Source organism: Salvelinus sp. IW2-2015, linkage group LG4q.2 (assembly GCF_002910315.2).
Source record: "Salvelinus sp. IW2-2015 linkage group LG4q.2, ASM291031v2, whole genome shotgun sequence".
Lineage (NCBI taxonomy): Eukaryota > Metazoa > Chordata > Actinopteri > Salmoniformes > Salmonidae > Salvelinus > Salvelinus sp. IW2-2015.
In genome coordinates, this window is record NC_036843.1 from 5561045 (window position 1) to 5580177 (window position 19133).

Here is a 19133-nt window from a genome sequence, read left to right on the forward strand (position 1 = left end):
GAGAGAAAGAGAAATAAAGGGGTAAAGAGAGGTAGAGAAAGAGAGATGGATGGATTAAAAGATTACATTTGCATGTCAGTGTGGCGGCTATCCCATTGCCAACGGCCCCAGTCTATGTAGTACACTGCTTTATGACACCGCCTTTTATAGCTTTACTCTGTCAATGTTTTACCCTCTGTCTGACATCCTCAAGATTTACTCTCTCTGATTGTGGCGTCCCATAGTAAAACTTCAAAAGGACATTTGGAAGGTTAAAATGGGCTAAAAAGGTGATCTGATGGACAATACCTTTTGAGCTGTGTATGTTTGTTTCTTTAAAGAGTTGTCTGTCAGGTTTTTTTTTTTGGTCAGGGCTTTAAGAGCTCTCTTGCCTAGCATGTTAGTCGTGTTAGCTCTCTGTGTATCCTTTTCTTTGCCATGGCCCAGTAAGAAGGAAAAAAACTAGGTTTTGTCTTAGAAATGTTTTCCATACAAAATATGTCGAGTTCCTAGTGATTGCGTTTGCAGTTCCATATTGAGGATGGACTCGGTGTGTGCTCTCTTGCTGGCCTTGTGGCCCTTACTGATTTTGGGGAGTGATGACGATCCGGGTTATGACGGGGTCATTGTGGCATTGCTCTGCCCAATTGATTCAGGGTTGCCTCTTCATTGCTGGGCACAATGAGGGGGCTTTGCCGTAGATATATACTGTTTACACACCGGCCGAGAGCTCAAACAAAACAGAAAGTTGCAGAACCTACTGGCTAGGCCACTGCATGCGCATGCACTCCTTTCCTGAATGTTCCATAGTTAACACTGAGTCTGGCCTTCCGTGCACTGTCTCTCTGTGTGTGTGTGTGTGTCACACACTGTCATTATCAGTGAAGTTAGCACTAATGTAGGGTGTACATGGTCTGTTTTAATAGACTAGGTACTATAGTAGTTTAACACTGTATACCTTTGTACCTCATCATCTCCCTGTGTGGTTGCTTGCTTGTAAGTGGTCTGACAAGAACACTGTGATGTGTGAGTCAGATGGGGAAGTCCTAAGCAAAGAAGATACACACATACTATCATGTACACACTGACACATTCTCTCAGATGCTGTCACTCAAACCTAACAGGGTGACATAAATGGGACGTTTCTGCAAAAGAAAGAGATGCTACAAAGCTAGTCTGACTGACAGAGAGAGGTCTTTGAGTTCGATGCGGTCGAGAATATCTGCGTTTGTCAGCATAAGTATTTCAACGCAGGAATTTGCAGTCGGAAAAGGAGATTACATGTAGCTCCCTTTTTCATGTCATTTCACCTGGAACACTTGAAACAGACTGAAAGAGAGAGAGAAAGAGAGAGCGAATTGGCGAGGGCACTAGAACAGTCTACAGCACACGGCCTCACCCTACTAGAATCTGTAGTCAAATGTCTACTGTTTGCTGATGATCTGGTGCTTCTGTCCCCAACCAAGGAGGGCCTACAGCAGCACCTAGATCTTTAATTTGTGTCCTTCTGGGCCCAGACAGTAAATCTCAGTAAGACAAAAATAATGGTGTTCCAAAAACGGTCCAGTTGCCCGGACCTCAAATACAAATTCCATCTAGACACTGTTGCCCAAGAGCACACAGAAAACTATACATACCTCAGCCTAAACATCAGCGCCACACGTAACTTCCACAAAGCTGTGAACGATCTGAAAGAATAGGCAAGAAGGGCCTTCTACACCATCAAATGGAACATAAAATTCAACATAACAATTACAATTTGGCAAAAAATACTTGAATCAGTTATAGAACCCGTTGCCCTTTATGGTTGTGATGTTTGGGATCTGCTCACGTACCAAGAATTCACAAAATGGGACAAACACCAAATTGCGACTGCATGCAGAATTCTGCAAAAATATCCTCAACGTAAAACACTAAATAATGCATGCAGAGCAGAATTAGGCCGATACCCGCTAATTATCAAAATACAGAAAAGAGCCGTTAATAAATTCTACAACCACCTAAAAGGAAGCGATTCCCAAACCTTCCATAACAAAACCATCACCTACAGAGAGATGAACCTGGAGAAGCGTCAAGTTGGTCCTGGGGCTCTGTTCACAAACAGACCCCACAGAGCCCCAGGACAGCAATACTATTAGAACCAACAAAATTAATGAGAAAACAAAAGGATAATTACTTGACACATTGGAAAGAATTAACAAAAAAACTAAGCGAACCAAAATGTTATTTGGCCCTAAACAGAGCGCACACAGTGGCAGAATACCTGACCACTGTGACAGACCCAAAATTAAGGAAAACTTTGACTATGTACAGACTCAGTGAGCATAGCCTTGCTATTGAGAAAGGCCGCCGTAGGCAGAACTAGTTCACAAGAGAAGACAGGCTATGTGCACACTGCCCACAAAATGAGGTGTAAACTGAGCTGCACTTCCTAACCTCCTGCCAAATGTATGACCATATTAGAGACACATATTTACCTCAGATTACACAGACCCACATAGAATTAAAAAACTCCCATATCCATTGGGTGAAATACCACAGTGTGCCATCACAGCAGCAAGATGTGTGACCTGTTGCCACAAGAAAAGGGCAAACAGTGAAGAACACACTTCATTTTAAATACAACCCATATTTATGTTTATCTAATTTCCCTTTTGTACTGTACAGTCATAATATGACATTTGAAATGTCTCTATTCCTTTGGAACTTTTGTGAGTGTAATGTTCATTTTATATTGTTTATTTCACTTTAGATTAAAAACCTATTTCACTTGCTTTGGCAATGTACACATACGTTTCCCATGCCAATAAAGCAATTTGAATTGAAATGGAATTTAATTGAGAGAGAGAGGAGAGAGAGAGAAAAGCTCTCAAGGAAAAAGAAGGCCTTTGTGGAAAAAAGGTACTGCTAAACTTTCCATTTTATGCCAATGCAAACATTGGCTCACTTTTGGTATCGCACCATTCCATGATCTTTACTGTCTTGTAGAACAGCAGAGTGGTAGGATAATAACACATGCAGTTGCTTAGTACTGCTTCCCAAGTGCCAGGTAGTAAAATAGTTAATTTATAGTCATCTCTCTCTCTCTCTCTCTTCTCTCTCTCTCTCTCTCTCTCTCTCTCTCTCTACTCTCTCTCTCTCTCTCTCTCTCTCTCTCTCTCTCTTCTCTCTCTCTTCTTCTCTCTCTCTCTCTCTCTCTCTCTCTCTCTCTCTCTCCTCTCTCTCTCCTCTCTCTCTCTCTCTCTCTCTCTCCTCTCTCTCTCTCTCTCTCTCTCTCTCTCTCTCTCCTCTCTCTCTCTCTCTTCTCTCCTCTCTCTCTCTCTCTCCTCTCTCTCTCTCGTCTTCTCTCTCTCTCTCTCTCTCTCCTCTCTCTCTCTCTCTCTCTCTCTCTCTCTCTCTCTCTCTCTCTCTCTCTCTCTGCGGAGCGAGACTGTTTTGCCTAGGCAATAGAAAGAGGGAGAAATAGAAAAGACTGAAAGGGGATTGGCTGATTTTAAAAAAGCGAGGGAAATTTAAGTGTATTGACCTTCTTCTGGGTGAAGAGATTTTCTTTTGTGCTACTGGGAGGTGTTTATGACATCCCTTATCCCATATGCCTTCTATTCAAGTTATATACAGTATCTGGGGGGGTCTTCGAGTGACAACAATTGTCTACGGCACAGCATCTCAGCGCTAGAGGCGTAGCACAACCGGCCGTGATTGGGGAGTCCCATAGGCGGCAAGAAAGAGATAACTGGTGTGCAAAAGAGCAGAAAAAGTAAATAAATAAAAAGCAGTATGGGGGGAGGTAGGTAAATTGGGGTGGGTATGAAGTTTACAGATGGACTATGTACAGCTGCAGCGGATCGGTTAGCTGCTCGGATAGCAGATTTTTAAAGTTGTTGAGGGAGAGTAAAAGTCTTCCAACTCAGAGAATTTTGCAATTCGTTCCAGGTCGCAGGGCAGCAGAACTGGAAGGAAAGGCCGAGACGTCCAAAATGAGGTTTGGCTTTAGGGATGATCAGTGAGATTACCACCTGCTGGAGCGCGTGCTGCGGGTGGGTGTAGCCATCGTGACCAGTGAACTGAGATAAGGCGGCAACTTTACCTACATAAGCCTTGTAGATGACCTGGAAGCCAGTGGGTCTGACGACGAACATGTATAGCAGGGCCAGCCGACTAGGGCATACAGGTCGCAGTGGTGGGTCGTATAGGTGCTTTAGTAACAAAACGAATGGCACTGTGATAAACTGCATCCAGTTTGCTGAGTAGAGTATTGGAAGCTATTTTGTAGATGACATCGCGAGAAGTCGAGGATCGGTAGGATTAGTCAGTTTTACTAGAGGGTAAGTTAGGCGGCGTGAGTGAAGGAGGCTTTGTTTGCAGGAATAGAAAGCCGATTCTTGATTTGATTTTGGATTGGAGATGTTGATATGAGTCTGGAAGGAGAGTTTGCAGTCTAGCCAGACACCTAGGTACTTATAGATGTCCACAATATTCGGTAGGTCGGAACCGTCCAGGGTGGTGATGCTAGTCGGGCGTGCGGGTGCAGGCAGCGAACGGTTGAAAAGCATGCATTTGGTTTTACTAGCGTTTAAGAGCAGTTGGAGGCCACGGAAGGAGTGTTGTATGGCATTGAAGCTCGTTTGGAGGTTAGATAGCACAGTGTCCAAGGAAGGGCCGGAAGTATATAGAATGGTGTCGTCTGCGTAGAGGTGGATCAGGGAATCGCCCGCAGCGATGTAAAAACATGTCTAATTAAATTAGTAAAACGAGCAACAAAATAAAACGTCTACAACACCTCCCAGATCACCCACTTAGATGTCTTGTTCCTCCACAGTCTTTTTACGCTAAATATATTTTTTTACGCTAAATGGAGAATATTTTATTCAAGTTTAGCAGCTTACTGAGCGGTAGTAACCATCTTATCTATCAATAAGTAATTTCCTCTCCTTGGACAAGGTAGTTACCTGGATTCAGCATACTTTGGTCAATGTCTCTATTCATTATGGCAGATTACTTCAGAAGTAACTGGTATTTTTATGATGCCGTTATCTTGGTAACTGTTGCAGGTTTACTTGATTTCGTCTGTGTTAATTCCTCTTTCGCTAAAGTATTTGTCTCCTTTTGTCTGTTTACAGAAACATTAATGGACACCAAGTGGGCCACAACAGAACTAGCCTGGACCGCACATCCTGAAACTGGGGTAAATTGTTGGAGTGTGTGTGCGTGTTTGATCGCACATGTGTGTCTCTCTGTGTTTCAGTGTATGTGTGTGTGTATGTATGCACAATGCATGTGTGTCTATGTAAAGTTGTTATTTTTTTATTTAACTGCCTAACAAAACATTCATTATAGTGACTCCAGCAGCAGTATTAACAGAGAAGAGAGAAGGTATGTGAGAAGGTACACGTCCAGGTCTGAGTCACTGTCTCTCTTTCACATTCTCTGTGTTGGGAGAATTGGGCCTGTTACAGAGCTGTGTGTGTGGACATAGGAAGACAAACACAGATGTAGACTGAGCGGCATCTCCTCTCCACATGACAATAACAGGCCTGGAGGGTCTAGAGGCAAACACACAAGTGTGATGCAGCGTGGTGCTGCTAGGGTCTGATACAAATTGACCTCTGTTTGTGTATGTGTGATAGACAGTATCTCCACATACCATTCTGCCCAAGATATGGAAGCGTGTGTATGTGTGTGCAAAGTGTACGTAAAGTGAGCTGTATGTGTGTGTGTTCTTGTATTGTATGTCTGTTTATGTCTGCGTCTGGATTTTTCTTGTCTGTGTCTGTATGTGTCTGTGCACGCACGCACATTGGGCATGCCATTTCTCCCCAAACAGATGGCCATTGAAGGGGGAATTCCATGCTCTAGCGGAGTAAATGGCTCTCCCTGGGATCAGTATGTAGCCTCCAGGGGGTTTCACAGAAACAGATAACAAGGTGTTACTAGCGACCAGCCAGCCTGTAGCCTGTAGCCTATAGCATGTATCCCTTATTATGCAGCATGTAGTTTGTAGCATGTAGCATGCAGGAGCCCACAGCTCTAATGACTGTTATTAGCATGGTTCTATTAGCAGACCACACATGAGCTTACAGGCTGGTACATGCTAGGCACATGTTAACTTTGCTACACACTATGGTTTGAGGACACTAGTGTGACAACTAGCATTTATGGCTAATCCTTGACTATGTGTTATCTAGCTGCCTCGGTTGGTATGCAGGTCTGGAAGAAGGCTTGAGTCCTCACATCCCCCTCACATCCACTGCACCAAGGTCCCAGTGAATCTGAAAGTAAAATGTAGAGCCTTTGACTGTAAAGGACAAAAGGAAAAAGGAGTTGACTTGTAAAGCTTGCATAACTATTCATCTTGTTCCAAATTGATGCCAAAGAATTTGACCCTCTTTCACACAACCTACTTAATTCATTCAGGTTTGGTATGCAGGGCTGGCGTGAAGTGTCCGCATCTGTGCTGTACGTGTGGCATGGGGTTAACCTCCACACAAACACACACACACACACACACACACACACACACACACACACACACACACACACACACACACAATCTCCCTCTTGCACACTGGGCAATGTATTACACTGAACTAAATACCCATTCACACTTCATGCATTCTCTCGTCTCATTGACCTGGCTGGTGATTATTGATTCCCCCGACGGCCTCGACTCCAGCAGATAGCTCACAAATAAATGCCTTCTCTGGGCCTGATCCTCAGCTAAGCCCCCCTCTCTCCACAGGTCTAGAGGGTCCTGCTGGATGAATAGCCTGCCTCCGCTACATCCATATTAAGAATTTGTTCTAAACTGACTTGCCTAGCTAAATAAAGGTAAAAATAAAATAAAATAAAAATACCGTTGAGATGAGCACAAATTCAAGCTACAGTGTAGGAGGAAGCCCAGGGTATGGGATGACATTCTCTAGTACTAAGCATGTTTCCATTTGGCCCAACTTGAACGGACTGTTTTGTTTCGATTGACGTTTATCGTTCTAAACATCCTCAGGCAAGTGGAGCCATGTATTGAGAAACACATTAAGTTAAACCTGGATGCCATTAAAAGATTCACCCAACCAGGCCTTTTATGTATTTTCTGTATATAACACTTTATACATTTGCCAATTTGCATACATATTTTCATTTACTGAAACCCGTAATCAGAGCTTTTCCTCAGCAATTTATGTATTTGTCTCCCAACGGTGAGAGATAAAGACGTAGGAAGGAAAGAGAGAAAAGGTTACACTTTTCTTTTCGCAGGCTGTAGAGGACGATGCGATCGTTGCTCCGTAATTGAAGGGTAATTGCTTGTGAAGCGATGCAGCGACTACAACGAACCTGGAGAATGAGGTAAACAACCAGTGCTGTTCAGTTGGGACGCACCCGGGTTGACACTCCTCTGTAATTGTGATGAATTCGCCGTCCCTTGTTTCCTGACTCATCACCGTGGCAACCAGAGATGAAAGGCCACGGTGGGGGTGGAAAAGGGCCTCGACTTAACAGCGCCGATCGGGGCGTAATTGAAAAGGCACAAATCCAAAAATTTGACTCCTTTTTTCTTTCATCTGTCCGTTCCTAACGCCTCACCTAATTTCTCTCTCCGAATTGTGTTATTGGACTTAGTATCTGAGGCCAGAACAGAGCACTGTACATCATGTTAAGTACCTCACAAACCCTGGATGTGCTGTGTACTGCTGCTTTCATCCACACCTAAGGCTTATACCAACAGACTAGAGATGGAAACATTTAACACTCCTTACATCATTCCTTAGCTATCATGTGTATGTGTGCCAATGTGTTTAAGAATGCATACATTATAGGACATTTGACCTTTGTTTGACCCTAACACTCATCTCTCTCTCTCTCTCATTCCCTCTCTCTCCCTCTCTTCTTCCCTCTTTCTCCATCCACAGTGGGAGGAGGTGAGCGGCTACGACGATGCCATGAACCCCATCCGGACGTACCAGGTGTGCAACGTGCGGGAGAGCAATCAGAACAACTGGCTGCGCAGTGACTTCATCCCACGCAAAGACGTCCTCCGAGTCTACGTGGAGATGAAGTTCACTGTGCGCGACTGCAACAGCATCCCCAACATCCCCGGCTCCTGCAAGGAGACCTTCAACCTCTTCTACTATGAGTCCGACTCAGACTCGGCCACGGAGACAAGTCCATTCTGGATGGAGAACCCCTACGTGAAGGTGGACACCATCGCACCCGATGAGAGTTTCTCCATGTTGGAGTCGGGAAGGGTGAACACGAAAGTGCGGAGCTTCGGACCTCTATCCAAGGTTGGGTTTTACCTGGCATTCCAGGACCTGGGGGCTTGTATGTCATTGATATCCGTCCGGGTCTTCTATAAGAAGTGCTCAACCACCATTGCGAACTTCGCCGTGTTCCCCGAGACGGCCACAGGGGCCGAGGCCACGTCGCTGGTCATCGCGCCAGGGACATGCGTCTCTAACGCTCTCGAGGTGTCCGTGCCTCTCAAGCTGTACTGCAATGGGGACGGCGAGTGGATGGTTCCTGTTGGCTCATGCACCTGTGCAAATGGGTTTGAACCCGCCATGAAGGACACCCAGTGTCAGGGTGAGTGTGACATCAAGGACACACAATGTCAGGGTGAGTTTTTTACCGGCCATTTTTGGGTCATCACCCAATGTTCTTGTTCCTTTTGACGGCAGCCATTTTGTGCCAAATGCATCCAGATACTGTACATTTGCACCCAACTATCATGAAACAGCGAGAAACACAACACAACACATCGTATAGTTAGTGGCACTCTCTCAACTGAGCCTCTACTCTCCTGACCTCAATTTTCCCAGACAGTGAGTTGATGAATAAATAAAATGCTTAGGCGCTGCTGTCAGTAACCTATATGACACTGGAGCAAACTGGAGAGATCTAGGAGGGCCAGATCTGATAGAGAACATAACAGGTGCACAGAAGTCCAGACCAAGGTGAATTAAAACAGCAGGCCAGGGCTCAACTGTACGGATGACAGAGTGGGGAGGCGGGGGGGGTAGTGGAACGTTGGAGAGCAGGGGAGATGAGAGGTAGGCCGCTGTCAGTTATCGTTTCGCACTGCTGATTGTGATGCATGGTGTGCAAATGTGTAAAAAACCACAAGGGCCTGTACTTCATACCACCCCGCTAACAGAAACAGGAGAGGGCTGAGAGATTCAGGAAAGAGATCAACAAAGGTAGAACGTGTGAAATAGGGAAGGGAGCTTAGGGATCGTGAAGTCTAAGAAGAACAGAAAGGGAGATAGCTCCCTATATGGCGTTGAATGGAGGTTAGTGAATGTTTGCCCACCTTTAATGGAGAGTGGCCACAGCAAATCTAGTGGCAGGTGTGTGGTTAAAAACTCCTCTGGCAGCTCAAGGGCAAAGCCCTGGCGACTGGACCTAAAAAAACGCTCTCTAAACAAGTCGACCCGGAAACCACAGGGGATAAATCTCCCTGCAATGTCTTTTCTTACCCTCTTTCTCTCTCTCTTTTTCCCTGTATAGTATCTATCTATCTATCTATTAGTCTCTCTTCCGAGCCAACCTCTGTCTTTTTTTCTTTCTGTGACTTTCTCTGTATTTCTACCTGATAATCTCTCTCTCTCTCCTTATCCTGCCCCTCTTTCCTTCTTTATGTATTCCCCTCCCTCCCGTCCTTTATCTAAAGCTTTCATTAATACCCCACCAGAGCACGGTGAGGACATCCACATGAATATTAATCAATCGATACCTTTTTTTTCCTCTTTTCCTTCCCTACCGCTCCACATTTTTAAACCCACTCATTTTTTGCTTCCTCACTTCCAATTTCAGCACACATCCTAATCAGTTCCTTAAGCCCTTTGCTCTGCATAAGATGGTAAGAGACAGAGAGAGGGAGAGAGAGAGGGAAGGAAAGAGAGAGGAAGAAAACAGAGAGAGATGGGAAGTGAGAGAGAGGAGGGAGAGATCTGCAAAAAAAAAGAGCCTGCAGGATTAGTATTTTCTCTGCCTTTTCCTCCTCATCCTCCCTTCTCCCCCTCCCCCTCTTCGCCCTGTCAGGAGTGGTGCTCGAAGGGGAGGGAAGATGAAAGCAAAGGGGGATGACTTCTTACCTCACTGGAAGCGATTGATCAGCACTTTCAATCATTCACACTTGCCTCGTTTAAAGCTGCAATATGCAGAAATTCCAATAGTTCACCTAATTTCAATTCATGTGAATCATTTACCATCTAAACTCCTAGTCTAATCTCCTAGTCTCCTAGTCCCATCCTAGTCCCGTGTGGCTCAGTTGGTAGAGCATGGCGCTTGAAACGCCAGGGTTGTGGGTTCATTCCCCACGGGGGGACCAGGATGATATGTATGAACTTTCCAATTTGTAAGTCGCTCTGGATAAGAGCGTCTGCTAAATGACGTAAAAAAATGTAAAAATGTAAACTGTTGTGGTTATTGAAATATATTCAATAACCCAAAATATTGTATTTTCAACTTGTTTGAAGCTGGTGTACAAAACTGAAAGTAAAAGACGCAAAAACAAAACTTCAACACGGAAAGCATAGAAATAGCGCTCATAGAACATATCTATCACTTCTCACATGCTGACCAAAACTGCGCGCAAGTTGATTTTGTCCAACCACACCAGCCTTGATCAGGACACGCAGGTTGAAATATCAAAACAAACCCTGAACCAACAATATACATTTGGGGACAGGTCAAAAAGCATTAAACACGTATGGCAATTTAGCTAGCTTGCTGTTGCTAGCTAATTATTCCTGGGATATAAACATTGGGTTGTTATTTTACCTGAAATGCACAAGGTCCTCTACTCTGGCAATTAATCCACAGATAAAACGGTAAACGTTTGTTTCTAGTAATCTCTCCTCCTTCAGGCTTCTTCTTCTTCTTTGGAATTTGTATGGTGGTTGGCAACCAACTCTAAGGTGCATTACCACTACCGACGGGTTCTGGAGTGTGGACATCAGTTCATCTTTCAATCACTCACGTGGGTATATGCTCCTAAAAACCAATGAAGAGATGGCCCGTGGGTATATGCTCCTAAAAACCAATGAGGAGATGGGAGAGGCGGGACTTGCAGTGCATCAAGGATCACAAATAGAACCAAGTTCTATTTTAGCGCCTGACCACGTAGACACTCGTTGACGAGCACGAGCAGTGTGGGTGCAATGATTGAATAACATGTATAAATGTATTTTGCAACGCTCGTGCACACAACGCAAGCAGTGTGGTCAGCATGTTAGACTTGCTTTCAATGAGAATGACAGCTCTATAATTCACATTTCTATATATTTTTTATTTTTATTTCACCTTTATTTAAACAGGTAGGCCAGTTGAGAACAAGTTCTCACTTACAACTGCGACCTGGCCAAGATAAAGCAAAGCAGTCCGACACAAACAACAACACAGAGTTACACATGGAATAAACAAACATACAGTCAATAATAAAATAGAAAATGTTATATACAGTGTGTGCAAATGAGGTAAGATAAGGGAGGTAAGGCAATAAACAGGCCATAGTTGCGAAATATTTACAATTGAGCAATTAAACACTGGAGTGATAGATGTGCAGAAGACGACTGTGCAAGTAGAGATAGTGGGATGCAAAGGAACAAAAAATGTATAACAGTATGGGGATGAGGTAGTTGGATGGGCTATTTACAGATGGGCTATGTACAGGTGCAGTGATTTGTGAGCTGCTCTGACAGCTGGTGCTTTAAAAGTTAGAGAGGGAGTTATGAGTCTCCAGGTTCAGTGATTTTTGCAATTCATTCCAGTCATTGGCAGCCGAGAACTGTAAGGAAAGGCGGCAAAGGAGGAATTTGATCAGGTTGCAGCTTTATCGAGGAAGCTTTAGTTGGGATAGTGCCCATCAAACCTGAAAATTCGCCTTTTCAAGTTTTCATTGACCGAATATACAGTGGGGGAACAAGTATTTGATACACGCCGATTTTGCAGGTTTTCCTACTTACAAAGCATGTAGAGGTCTGTAATTTTTATCATAGGTACACTTCAACTATGAGAGACGGAATTAAAACAAAAATCCAGAAAATCACATTGTATATTTTTAAGTAATTAATTTGCATTTTATTGCATGACATAAGTATTTGATACATCAGAAAAGCAGAACTTAATATTGGTACAGAAACCTTTGTTTGCAATTACAGAGATCATACGTTTCCTGTAGTTCTTGACTAGGTTTGCACACACTGCAGCAGGGATTTTGGCCCACCTCCCTACAGATCTTCTCCAGATCCTTCAGGTTTCGGGGCTGTCGCTGGGCATACGGACTTTCAGCTCCCTCCTAAAGATTTTCTATTGGGTTCAGGTCTGGAGACTGGCTAGGCCACTCCAGGACCTTGAGATGCTTCTTACGGAGCCACTTCCTTAGTTGCCATGGCTGTGTGCTTCGTGTCGTTGTCATGCTGGAAGACCCAGCCACGACCCATCTTCAATGTCTCTTACTGAGGGAAGGAGGTTGTTGGCCAAAGATCTCGCGATACATGGCCGCCATCCATCCTCCCCTCAATACGGTGGCAGTTCGTCCTGTCCCTTTGCAGAAAAGCATCCCAAAGAATGATGTTTCCACCTCCATGCTTCACGGTTGGGATGGTGTTCTTGGGTTTGTACTCATACTTCTTCTTCCTCCAAACACGGCGAGTGGAGTTGACCAAAAAGCTCTATTTTTGTCTCATCAGACCACATGACCTTCTCCCATTCCTCCTCTGGATCATCCAGATGGTCATTGGCAAACTTCAGACGGGCCTGGACATGCACTGGCTTAAGCAGGGGGACCTTGCGTGCGCTGCAGGATTTTAATCCATGACGGCGTAGTGTGTTACTAATGGTTTTCTTTGAGACTGTGGTCCCAGCTCTCTTCAGGTCATTGACCAGGTCCTGCCGTGTAGTTCTGGCTGATCTCTCACCTTCCTCATGATCATTGATGCCGCACGAGGGTGAAATCTTGCATGGAGCCCCAGACCGAGGGTGATTGAACCGTCATGCTTGACTTCTTCCATTTCTAATAATTGCGCCAACAGTTGTTTCCTTCTCACCAAGCTGCTTGCCTATTGTCTGTAGCCCATCCCAGCCTTGTGCAGGTCTACAATTTATCCTGATGTCCTTACACAGCTCTCTGGTCTTGGCCATTGTGGAGAGGTTGGAATCTGTTTGATTGAGTGTTGGACAGGTGTCTTTTTATACAGGTACGAGTTCAAACAGGTGCAGTTAATCAGGTATGAGTGGAGAACAGGAGGGCTTTCTTAAAGAAAACTAACAGGTCTGTGAGAGCCGGAATTCTTTACTGGTTGGTAAGGTGATCAAATACTTATGTCATGCAATAAAATGCAAATTAATTATTTAAAAATCATACAATGTGATTTTCTGGATTTTTGTTTTAGATTCCGTCTCTCATAGTTGAAGTGTACCTATGATAAAAATGACAGACCTCTACATGCTTTGTAAGTAGGAAAACCTGCAAAATCGGCAGTGTATCAAATACTTGTTCTCCCCACTGTATATTTTTTAACAGGACAATATGACAGAATATGATATGCATTGTAACTTCATAGTGACGTTGAAAAAACTATTTCCGTAGTTGCAAAGTTCACAAGCACAACTAGGATGTTCACGAACATGACTAAGAAGACAAATGTTATTTGAGGTAAAAATGTTATCATGCCAGGATGTTAGCGCTTTTTGTTGGTGTGGGTGTCTGTGATTAATGGTGGAAGAACAAACACACTCAGTGCTAATGCACACCACTCAGCAGCTAATGCGGCTTTGTACCAATATTTTACCTTCACACACAGCAAAACGGTGACAAATGTGACAAGAACCAGTCCCACAGTGCTACCACTGACGTAATTTCCAAATGATACTTTCCACAGGAAGCAAACAAACCCAGTAGCAACACAGCAATTAACATTTTGAACCAAAACCAAGCAACCTTGACATTGACGAGTGAGTTAGCGGCATAGCGGGTCATGCTAAGCAACTTTGCTGTCTCACCTTCCCTTCCCTTTTTTTATTAACATACCACCTCCATTCATCTTTTAACAAGACAGTTTAGTGAGAGATAAATAGATAGAGACGGCTGGAATGTTCCGGATCAGAGTGCCATCTACTGCCTATGCTATGCTTCCCTGTCCGGCATGCTAGCTCATAACTTATCAGTTATAAACTTCTAAACAGGCCCTGTAAAAATTGATAGGGAGTCTACAAAGGGCACCTGTCGACAATGTTATAACTCTACACATCAGATAAACTATGCGCTCTCTGCTTGAGGCGTTATTTATTGATTTATTTTATGGATTAATGTATTACTTTTACCATTTAGCATTGAGAACAAATGCTCTCTATGACAGATATTTTATCCATTAGTGTTGCAGGAAATTGGATTGATTTGAAAAAAGGAAGACGATAGGCACACTTTTGAGAAGTATAATTGTAGTATTGTAGTAGTATTACAGCATGTTACTGGGAAGTGAAGGCTGTTCCCAAGTGTCATGGAAGTGTGTGTGCATGTGTGTGTGCTTGTGCAAGTGTGCATATGTGTGTATGCAAACATGCATATGTGTGTGTGTGCATACATTTGTGTGTGTATCAGGGATAAGAGAAGGAGTTCAGAGGAAGGCTTCACGCTAGTGTGTGTGTTTGTTCTGAGGGGTGTGTTAGTAAATTGGGATGACAGTGTGTGCATCTGTGCACGGGTTTATGCAAAGGACTGCGTGTTTCTTAAAATGCCCTCTTCCTGTAATGTTGCTGGGGGATGTGCTCTCCAGAGAGGCGGAAAAAAGGAAAACAAAAACAAACAAACACATGGCAGTGAGAGCTGTCAATCATATCGGAAGCTATAGTTTATCACAGATGCTCAGAGGGAGTGCCACGGCAATGTACATACACACACACACACACAAATGCAAATACAAACAACTACAACCTAGCTTTACACAGGTACAATATTGCTATTCTTGAGATTCAAATGAGTGCTTTCTTTCACCTGTGTTAACCTTGTCCACCTTATCTGTGTAGTTCCTGGCTTTTGGACTCACTCCTTTGATCTCTCCCTTTCTCAGCTTGCAGCCCGGGCACGTTCAAATCCAAGCAGGGTGAGGGCTTCTGTACTCCCTGCCCACCAAACAGCCGGACCAGCTCTGGAGCAGCTAGCTTGTGCTCTTGCAGAAACGGCTACTACCGCTCAGACACAGACTCACCCGACAATGCCTGCACCAGTACGTTTTTTTTCTCATTTAGCTGCTGTCGTAATACACACATTAGAATATGCTACTACACTCAAAGGCCTGAATATACACTGAGGTTGTGGGTATTGTTGTGTGTTCACTTCTGCAGCCATTAAGCCATTCCCGACCTCTTCTAAGACACTCAAAAAACGATTCATTTCTCGCTGGACTGTGACCTTCACTCACTACCTTTATCAGCACTCTCTGAAGGGCCTGAGAACATTCCCACATTGCCACATGTACAACAAACACAGCCACTCTCTCCCAATGTTTTCCAAGCGCTATCCCAACGTTATCAGTGCTTTTTGCACACCGTAGCCTATCCGCCTGTGCAGCCGCCACCTCTCACTGGCAGAGTGTAGGAATTTATCTAGTGGATGTGTCTTAGTTAAGAGCAAAGAGAGCATGCATACACACACACAGGGAGTAATCCTTTCACTTGTGGTGAACAGAGGGCCTATTTTCTCTTGTTGTTAGGAGGTTTGTTTGATTCTCCCACAGTGCAGGCAGAGATAAGGCCACAATAATTGGATAACAATTGCTTCGCCTCCTGCCAAGAGTCTCTCTTGTCCCCCTTAGCTGTTTCCACAAGCACACATATTCATGCATGCGCACAGGAGTGCACAATCAGGCATGCACGTTAGTGGTGCACGGGTTAGCTGTTTGTTCACCCGCACCCGGCCGCAATTGCTAATAACCCATTCGCAACCGCCCGACTGTAAGTGATAAAGTGAAAATCTGAGGCCCGCAACCGACACTGACCCGATAATATATGAAAATGTGCTCTAGGCTACAATCAGATACGGTGGATCGTTTTTTTGACAGGGGTTGCAGGATTTTTTTTGCCTGATTTATATATGTTTTTGCATATAATTTCAAACATTTTGGTAGGCTATTTGTTAGTCTATAATTAGATATATGCAGCTTCTCTTCTGTCATTATATGTTGCCCTAGAAGAGTAATTAAACCCTTGCTCACCAGAATAACATCATAAATAGAGAGAATGAATGCTTTAATGTAGTTGATTGTAAAGTTCTCTGTTACCTCTGCTTCTTTCGCAGAGCAAAGACATTTAGGGACTGGGGAGAAATTGCAATCGCCCCCAAAAAATTTAGTGATTTTCTGTGCAAGATGTCCAAATGACATCTGTTTGACCGGTTGTAAAGTAAAAGAAATCTATGAAAATGACACAACATGTTTCTGAAAAGATTTCAGTTTGTATTGGATGCATATGTTATGTGGTTGAAATACTATCAGCTTCTATGATGCTGTTGAAGATAGCACCTCGACAGATGATATCTAACAGCGTATTTGCGTTCTCTCAAGATGCTGAAAGAAAGAAATCATATTTCTCCACTCCTGTTACCGAGTAAAATGTTTGCCTACGTTTGATTTATAATTTTACTGCAAGAAATCCTTAATTCTGCAGGAGTTAATATTATGTATATGTGAGACTTCAGTTTCCATTTAACTCATCCGAACAGTAGGTTACAGTTCCCTTGACGTGCCATAGGCCTATTTGAAGTCCCCGTCTTGACTGGGACTGTTGAATTTGTATAGCGCCTAAAAATCTTCACATATAACACTGCTATCTTCCTCTTTTACCACTTCACCAAATCTTTCCCAAACATTACTTTTCTGGCCCTCCCTTCTTTATATTTTCAACTCTCTTATTGAATTAATTAAACTCCGGCATTGTCCTTTTTGTGGATCCGCTTTTTTCTGCCCGTTCCCAACAGCATTTGGCCTGTATGCTATTTGGCTCGTGTACAGTTAGGCCCTTAAACTTAGGCTTACACACTAATGCCAAATAGCCTAAAATAATGAAAGAAAAACCTCAATGTAGCCAATAAATTGCACAAGAATTATACATTTCTGGATTTTTTAAGATATTGTCTTCTCTTTATTCAACCCACCCACCCTTTATCCACACAATATTTCATGAGCCAAAACCCGCCCGCCCTGATATAACCGCGGGGACTGCGGGCTATGAGTCAACCCGTGCATCACTAATGCACGTGCCCGCACACAAACACACACGCTCTTATACGCTCTCCTCCTTACAGAAAGAGTTGCACGGTCTGTTTATTCCATATTGAGTTTTCTCTAAGCACTCAAAACACAGAGAGAATTAACCCTCATCCATTACCACTACCACCAAGTCCTATTGAAATAGAATCTATTAGATTCTACTCCCTGTTCTAAATATATTTCATGTACTGTTGAATTGTTCAATATTGTTACTTTGTCAATACTTCTGGCATGCCATTAAAGCGTATTTGAATTGACACTGTTTTCTTCCTTTTTTTTCTTCTTCTTTCCTACCCCCACAGCCATCCCCTCTGCACCGCGCAGCGTCATCTCCAACGTCAATGAGACCTCCCTGGTCCTGGAGTGGAGCGAGCCGCGCGACTCTGGTGGTCGAGGCGACATCTTCTACAACATCATCTGCAAGAAGTGCCTGCCTGAGCGTGGCATGTGCTCGCGCTGCGACGACAACGTGGACATCTCGCCGCGCCACCTGGGCCTGACGCAGCGTCGTGTGGCGGTCCGCAACCTGCAGGCACACACCCAGTACAGCTTTGAGATCCAGGCCGTCAACGGCGTCTCGATTAAGAGCCCGTACACGCCGCAGTTCTCCGCCGTCAACATCACCACCAACCAGGCTGGTAGGTAAAACCGTGGCTAGTCTATAGGATCAAATATAACTGCATTGTTCCATTGTGAAACGGACAGTTGTCTTTTGAATGTCTTGTGTTGTTCCTAACCTAGAAGATAAAGACACATGTACAGATTGAGAATGAATGGAAGCAAAACATGGTCAGCTGCAGAACAGGGTTTTGAAGTAGGTTAGCGATGTGAAGTGCCTTGCTCAAGGGCACAATGGCAGTGTGCTACAATCGGTGATGTTTACGATAGGGTGAAGCATTTTTCGAGAATAGATGATGGTTGCTTCAAGGAAAAATAGATAGTGATTTACAGCAGCAAGGCAGGTAAAAGCAGACATTTGTTCAGATACATTTCCTCTGCATGTAGGTGTGGGTTACATACAATATATGTATTTTAAGTGAGGATTGAGAAGAAAAACATCTAAATGAGATTTACAGAAGGACAATTTCACACGCCCACAGCACTCGGCACACACCACCACAAATAGCAATAGCGAGGCAGTGCTGCTTGTATGGCTAGGCATTGAACCGACACTGTTCTGCCCACAACGATCAACCCACTGTCAACCCACAGCATCTTCAGTAACTAGGCCACCAGAGTAATCTGCACCACCAAGCCCGATTCAATCTGCCTTTGGTTTGCTGTATGGAGCTTGTGTGTGGATATCTGTATTGTGTATTATTTCCTGTTGTGTAGTTTTCCCTGCTGTATGCCTATATAGCCTGGGTTTGTGTCTGGGTCTCTGTGTTGAGTTTACCCTTATGTAGGCCTATAGCTGGGGTTTCTTTGTTGGTCTTTGATTTGAGTTTCCCTTGCAGCAGGCCTTTTAGCTGGGGTTTTTGCGTTTCCTATGTAGAGTTTGCTCAATCTACCTGTAGTTGGGGTTGTGTGTTGGTTCCTGTGTGGAGTTTTCCCTGGTGTAGGCCAATAGCCAGGGGTTGTGTATAAGTCTCTGATATATAGCTGGGGTTTGTGTATGGGTCTCTATGTAGAGTCTGCTCTTTAGACAGGCTCAGACAGACCCTGGGATTATCCCCGTCCGCAGCCATGTGTCCCTCATCTCCCTTCTGTTCTTCCTCAAAGCCTCACGAAAGGAACGGCCCACTGTTTGTGCCTGGGGCTCCGGTGGGGATTCCGTAGTCCCCCATTGTTGCGCAAGGGTCGGGCACCGGGTGCCACACGGGTGACAGGCATAGACGCCAGAGCACTGGAGCAAACGGAGCAGCTGCAGACCGACTCTCAAAACAGGGG

The 19133-nt window shown here is 44.2% G+C and overlaps 1 protein-coding gene and 1 non-coding gene across 10 annotated transcripts in view; both read left to right on the forward strand.

Annotated features, from left to right (window-relative positions):
• The window catches only part of LOC111963166 (ephrin type-B receptor 3-like), a 101782-nt gene that overhangs the window by 44424 nt on the left and 38225 nt on the right, over positions 1–19133 (forward strand). For 6 of the 9 annotated variants that reach the window (XM_070443333.1, XM_070443330.1, XM_070443332.1 and 3 more), the window contains exons 2-5: positions 5100–5164; positions 7887–8592; positions 15048–15203; positions 17546–17881. In XM_070443333.1, coding sequence (XP_070299434.1) covers positions 5100–5164; positions 7887–8592; positions 15048–15203; positions 17546–17881 — 1263 coding nt within the window. The remainder of the gene's footprint in view (positions 1–5099; positions 5165–7886; positions 8593–15047; positions 15204–17545; positions 17882–19133) is intronic. The other 3 variants (XM_070443331.1, XM_023986429.2, XM_023986428.2) reach the window with 1 other exon arrangement.
• Positions 10232–10304, forward strand: trnas-uga (transfer RNA serine (anticodon UGA)). Its single transcript has one exon. It is a non-coding gene; the product is annotated as a tRNA-Ser (tRNA).